Source organism: Rhagoletis pomonella, unplaced genomic scaffold (genome assembly GCF_013731165.1).
Source record: "Rhagoletis pomonella isolate Grant_MI unplaced genomic scaffold, Rhpom_1.0 Rhpom_scaffold_05783, whole genome shotgun sequence".
Classification (NCBI taxonomy): domain Eukaryota; kingdom Metazoa; phylum Arthropoda; class Insecta; order Diptera; family Tephritidae; genus Rhagoletis; species Rhagoletis pomonella.
In genome coordinates, this window is record NW_023464322.1 from 1 (window position 1) to 6,637 (window position 6,637).

A 6,637-nucleotide genomic window follows, 5' to 3' on the forward strand; every position below is an offset into this window, starting at 1 on the left:
TTTTTTTGGATACCGAATTGACTTGGTAAAAGGCCATCGGATGCTTCATTAGCCTTGTTTAGGTACGCCCAAAAACCAAACCCGCAGAACCCTGCATGCAGAGTGGGCGGAATAAAGATGGGTAGGCCAATAATCTCTTGGGCTTCAGTGTTAGCAGCAGTTGTTGCATTTTTCATGTGGCCTGTCGTTATCCCCACAAACTGTGAGAGCTGTTTAATCACCCGGTTTTTCTGAGCTGAATGTCAATTCCTTGTGTGACAGGACGGGTCCTTAGTGCACCACTAATACCGATTAGGACAATCTGCTGACCGTGCTCTAGTCGCTTAGTTAGTGCAACCTTTTCACGTGAATATAATTCTACATATAACCCCGTATTAGGGCCGGCTGACAAGCCACACTGCCCACCAATATTCCCTATTAAAAAGAGATCTCTATACAAAATTTTAAATTGGCGCTTTGGAATCGGTTCAAAAGTTTGCCTATGGGAATAAGTATGTAAAAAATACGGAGAGAAAGAGTTTGTATAACCATCTAAATAAGCTTCATGTAAGAAATTTTTTCACCAAAGTAATTGATTTTTTTTTTTAAACTAAATGAATCGCACATCCGAAAAGGAGCTAATAGGCCGACAAGGTCAAAAAATTTACAGCTTACAACAACCACACAAATCTACGAACTCCAAAAATTAAAAAAAAACATTATTTTCAAATCAATAAAGTCAGAAATATAAATGGAAATGGAATTAAAAAAGAAAAAAAATTTACAAATTTAAATAAGTTCCAAAAAATTACATAGATAAAATTAAATAAATATTTTTTATTTCTAATACAAAATCTAAAAATAGCAACGAAATTAAATTCAAAAGAACTTTATTAATGAAAAAAATAAAGTTCTTATAATATCAATGAAATGGAAGAGTTGTTATCCTTTTTATACCATAAAATAGACTAAACTAAAACAGAAATAAAGAAAAAATGTCAATTAAAATATTGTCACTCTGTATATGTATATACTATATATTAACTATTTTACTGGTAGTTAGTCTGAAGTCCGAGGTATCTAGATCGTTTTCTGGTCTACAATTGCACATTTGTAGACAATCCAATCGTACTAATATATGTTTGTATAACAACTTAATTAAAACGGTTTATCTTGTATTTCTAGTTTCATATCCGGCATTACGCTTTTGGGCACACCGACAGAAGTATATCTTTTCGGCACTCAATATCTCTATATTATGGGTTCCTTGCTGATAATGGGTTTTGTGTTGTATTACTTCTTCTTGCCGGTGTTTCACGATCTCAAACTTATATCCACATATCAGGTAAGTTTAAACACTTTCAATAGATAAAGGGTTTCATAGTATGTTTTCACAAAAAACAACAGTATTTGGAATCACGCTACGACAGGCGCATGCGTCTATTCGGCTCAGTGCTCTTCATGTTCGGATCGGTGAGTGTATGAGGAATCCGAGTTTCTCCACTAGGAATAAAAAAAATGGATTTCAAAATACGAATATTTTGTCTACTATTCTCTCTTCCTCTCAATAGTTACTCTGGCTGCCGATTGTCATCTATGTGCCCGCATTGGCCTTTAACCAGGCTACAGGCATTAATATACATCTGGTAACACCGATTGTTTGTTTGGTGTGCATTTTTTACACTTGTGTAGTAAGTTTTTATTTATGATAACTTTCAAATTGGTAAAGAGTTTTGGCTCCTTTAATTTCTCTTCACATTTTCCCCTTTTAGGGTGGCTTGAAAGCTGTTGTTTGGACAGATGTTGTGCAAACGCTCATCATGTTTGGCGCCATGCTCTTAATTATTGTCAAAGGTACCATTGATGTGGGTGGTTTTGGTGCTGTTTATCAGAAAGCTAAGGAAAGCGGACGCATTGAGTCGCCGAAGTAATTTAATTTTCAAATTTACAACTGAGCTTATTTCTCATTTCTTCTTTCTCTCTCTCTATGGTTTTACTTTCACAGCTTCACCTTTGACCTCACCGAACGCTATACAGTCTATTCGCTCTTCATTGGCGGCGTCGCTCATTGGCTCAAATCGAATGCCATTAGCCAGAATATGATTCAACGTTATCTCTCGCTACCGAATATGCAATCGGCGCGCACAGCTGTTTGTATATTCATTTGCGGCGTGTTAACATTTATTTGCCTTTGCGGCTATAGCGGCCTACTGATCTATGCGACTTATCACGATTGTGATCCGCTGCAAACGAAGGTCTGTTAATTCGCTCAATCTCAGGTTTCCAAACGACTAATATTCTTCTCACACTTTATAGCTCGCCAAGCGTAATGACCAACTACTACCGCTACTTGTCATGGAGATACTGGGCGAATATCCTGGCTTGCCTGGTCTCTTTGTGGCTGGCGTCTTTAGCGCTGCGCTCTCATCACTCTCCACTGGCTTGAACTCTATGTCAGCGGTAATGCTCGAGGACTTCTTCAAATCGTTTGCCAAGAAGCCGCTTACTGAGCGACAGACGGCGCTAATCATGCGTTTTGTTGTGATAATCTTCGGTGCCATTTGTGTAAGCCTAGTTTTTGTGGTGGAGAAACTAGGCACAGTGCTTCAGCTGACTATAACTCTTTCATCTGTGGCGAATGGACCGTTGCTAGGTATTTTTACTGCTGGCGTTATGGTACCCTGGGTTGAGGGAAGGGTGAGTATATGATGGGGGAATAATGTGCGCTTAAGAGCTTCTATATATACATACTCTCATAAATTATATTTCTCTTCGCGGTGCAGGGCGCTATGGTTGGCGGTTTTACGAGTCTCCTTTTCATGGCCTGGATGTGCATACGCGCTCAGGCGGATCTGGCTAGTGGCGCTGTAAGCTACCTAAGGAAGCCACACACCATTGTAGGGTGCAATTATACGTTTATAGATTTTGCTTCGATGAGTATGGTAGCTGAGAATATTACGGAGTCCACAACGCCAGTGCATATAAAGTGAGTAGAAACTTCAAAGCTAAATAATGAGAAATGTAAATAATTAAATTAAAAAAGCAGTAAATAATAAAACAAAATAAATAATTAAAGAAAATAAAAATTAAAATGTTAAGAAAATCGGAACAAATAAACACTTTACACGTTTACTTAAATAAAAAAAAAACAGTCAAAACAGTACAAAATAAAATAAAGATACATAAAATTAATAAAACCAAAAAAAGATACTGAAATTAAATAAAAACAAAAAAAACTGGTTAAGAATATAAATTTTGATATAAAATATTGAAAAATTAAAATTGAATAACAAAATATTTAACAATTAAAAACAAGCAATTAATAACAAAACAAAATAAAATGTTCAAAAAAAAATATTTATTAAATAAAAAACAATATTTACTCTATAAAAAAACAATAAAAGATATAAGAAACTTAAATACAATACAACAATAAGTATAAAATCAGTAAAATGAAAATATAAAATATTTAATTAAAAAACAAATCAATCAAGAAAATAGTAATGAATTATAAAAGTAATTGTCTATATAAAATAATGGAAAATTGACAAGTAAAAAATATAAAAATAAAATATAATTCTACACAAATTAAATTAAGTAATATACAAATTTTATTTAATAAAATAAAATAGTATAAAATCAAAAATATAATAACAAACAAATACATTTAAAAAACTTGAACAGAATATAGTTAACTTTTCATTAAAAAAAATAACAAAACAATGTAATATACAAAAAAAAATAATAATAATAAACAAAGTAAATTGCAAAAATGTACATCGACGGCTAAGTAGAAGATCGACCTCTTTCGGCAGCTAGGCAGCTATTTTTCAGAACGCCCTATCTCAGGGTTTGACTGAAGAACGCCCTAACTCAGCAAATAATTCAAGAGCGCCCTTACTCAATGTAAATTCAATAGATGTATCAGCAGCTGAGATATGGCGTTTTTGAACCATTTTCTGAGATAGAGTGTTCTTCAACCGAATTCTTAAGTAGGGCGTTCTTGAGCCATTTACTGATACAGCGTATTTTCGAACCGACTGCCGAGATAAGTCGATCTTCCACTCAGCCCGTGATGTCTGCTAAAAACTAAAAAATGAAATAAAAACACATTACGAAAATTGTAAAAAAATTTTAATACACTACTTTTGCAAAAAAGGATTAATTTAATAAAGTTTCATGACATAAATGTAATAAATATAACAGTATTCAACAAATTTATAAAATCATTTACAAATGATATTACAAAATTAAATTAACACTTAAAAAGGGAAAATAAAAAATAGAATAATCGATAAAGTAACAAAAACATAAAAACAAAATTAAATAACATAAAAAATTTTACTCAACTTTAACTATTCTAAACCCCAGTTAATAATACAAAAACCAATAATTGAATTAAAAAAAACTTTAATAATAAAATTTATTTGTACTTAAATAAAAAAGCCATAGCAATAAAAATTAAAATAAATAGATAATAAATAAAAATAACAAATTAAGTAAACAAAGAAAATTAAAAAATATAATATCGGATATAAACTAAAAATTAAAAAAAAAAAAAAAATCGGGAAAAATTAAAATAAAATATTGAAAAAATTTATTAAATAAGATTTTATAACATAAAATTAAAAAGTACAATGGTATCAAAAAATAATCATGAAATAAATTTAAAATAATTGAAAAATTAAGTAGAAACTTGAAAAGGGAAAATAAAAAACAGAAATGATGATAAAATAAAAATATAAAAACACCAAACGAACCACAAATAAAATTGAATAAAAAATAAGATTTAATTAAATAAAGAAATTAAGTAAATCCATACACCATTAAAAAATTGAATTAAAAGATTTCAACAAATTAGAGGGAAAAAATAATTAACAATTGAAAACATGAATAAATGGAAAAGATAAATTAACAAATTTTACTTAATTTGAACTATTCTAAACTATATTAATAACCAAACTAAATTAATCGCACCTAAACTAAATTAAACTCAACTAACTTAAAATTTAAGTCATTTTACCTTTCAAGGCAGTTTTTCTAAAAACAAAAATATTTCCCCCTTTTCCCCAACCAGCGACGACACCTTCCACATCTACAACATCTCCTACCTCTTCTACACAATGTTCGGCTCGCTGATAACAATCGTCGTCGCCTTGATCACCAGCCTTGCACTGGGTCCCAATAAGATTGAAAATATGGACACAAAACTACTTTCGCCCTGTGTGCGCCGTTGGGTCGACCGTTATGCGGCGAGACGAGCGCTAGCGGCGAATACACAGCTACAAACAAAAACTGCAAAAGCATTGGAGGTGAATTCTACCAAATTAACAACGCTGGTGGAGACGCCAACATAAAGTAGAGAGTGGACCAAAAAACTGTTTCCTGGTCAAATTTTTATTTATTAAAAGCTTTAAGCCACCTAGTAAAGAGTACATATTTAAGCATAGAAAGCTATGCATAAAAGTAGACTTTGCCAAAGCTGCTTTCATTCGAGCACCACCCGTTTTACTCTCGTTAGGAAAGCTTTAATGTAGTCTACTTTGGGCATAATTTTTTGTATAACTTCTTGAAAATTTTACTCTTCAAATGGTAGAGTAAGCTAATGTAAATATCGCGCATTAGAAGTGAAAATAGTATTAGTAGAGTTTATATATATGTATGTAGTATTACAAAATAACTAGTAATAAGTGAAGATAAAAAAGGTAAAAAAATATATATGTATTAATGTTCCTACTCGTTTAAATTATTGTAAATAAATCAACGCATTTTCCCATTACATACTTGCTTTACGAGCTACACATATTTATTTCTTTGCTTAAACGATACTTATATAGAAAGGTTTATTAAACGTCGAGCCTCGCACCCACTCCATTACGACTAAACCTTCAAAGCCTGGCTACTAACCCATTTCACGTGTTTTTGTTTTTGCATTAGGTTTTTCCATTACTCTATCCAGTGCCATTGCCCTTTCAACCCCAGCTCAATCTATGTATCAATTTCAGACTATTTGTGTTTTTGTCCCAAAACTCTAAAAATACCCAGAGGCTTAATGCTTGCGTGTGCGGCCTCACTCACCGTCAACGCCTGCACCCCTTTAATTGTTAACTAAACTTGTGCCGATTTTGGACAGCAGAAATTTTTCTTTCATCTTCTTTACGTATGGTTGATTTGCTTCTGTGCTTTTATTCCTGGCATAGTTTGATTTCGAAAAAGGTCACTTTCCTATTTGTTAAGTAATGTTTTTGTAAGTTAATTGAAAATGTTTGTGTTCTTGACCAACAACTAGTGAAGTTGTTATTGTTAGTGATTACCCGATTTGTTTTTTTTTTTTTTAAGTTAGGCTGTGTCATTGGCTTGTGGTTAGATAGAACTTAATTGAGTTGTTAATGATTTAACAGAATCTTAGTGGAGGAAATTTTGTGTTTCCAGCGCCAAGCTTTTCAAAAATTTACAAAGTTGAAGCCAAGGCACATTAAACAGGTAGTATCAGTAGAGCAAAAACAACATTTGCGTGTATTTTGTTGTTGCTTCTGGTATCGAAAGTGTCAAAAACTGTTCTGAATTTTTTCTTCTAAATCAAAGCGTGCCATGTGAAATACAAAAAATTATAAAAAATAAAAAATTGAAATTGGAAAAAATAAAAATTGATGCAACT

General features: G+C 32.1%; 1 protein-coding gene across 1 annotated transcript; it reads left to right on the top strand.

Moving 5' to 3' along the window:
• Nucleotides 1-1,162: 1,162 nt before the first annotated feature.
• Nucleotides 1,163-5,692, top strand: LOC118755276 (sodium-coupled monocarboxylate transporter 1-like). Its single transcript, XM_036490123.1, has 8 exons — nucleotides 1,163-1,324; nucleotides 1,387-1,452; nucleotides 1,551-1,670; nucleotides 1,752-1,906; nucleotides 1,985-2,234; nucleotides 2,296-2,676; nucleotides 2,763-2,965; nucleotides 5,057-5,692. Exons 1-8 carry the CDS (start codon nucleotides 1,238-1,240, stop codon nucleotides 5,334-5,336), a joined length of 1,542 nt encoding a protein of 513 aa, XP_036346016.1. The 5' UTR covers nucleotides 1,163-1,237; the 3' UTR covers nucleotides 5,337-5,692.
• Nucleotides 5,693-6,637: the final 945 nt, after the last annotated feature.

Excerpts from the sequence above, each read along its gene's own strand:
- LOC118755276 (XM_036490123.1), top strand. The coding sequence starts at position 1,238 with ATGGGTTCCTTGCTGATAATGGGTTTTGTGTTGTATTACTTCTTCTTG. Across the intron at positions 1,325-1,386 it reads AACTTATATCCACATATCAG|TATTTGGAATCACGCTACGA; the intron begins GTAAGTTTAAAC and ends AAAAAACAACAG. Across the intron at positions 2,966-5,056 it reads ACAACGCCAGTGCATATAAA|CGACGACACCTTCCACATCT; the intron begins GTGAGTAGAAAC and ends TTCCCCAACCAG.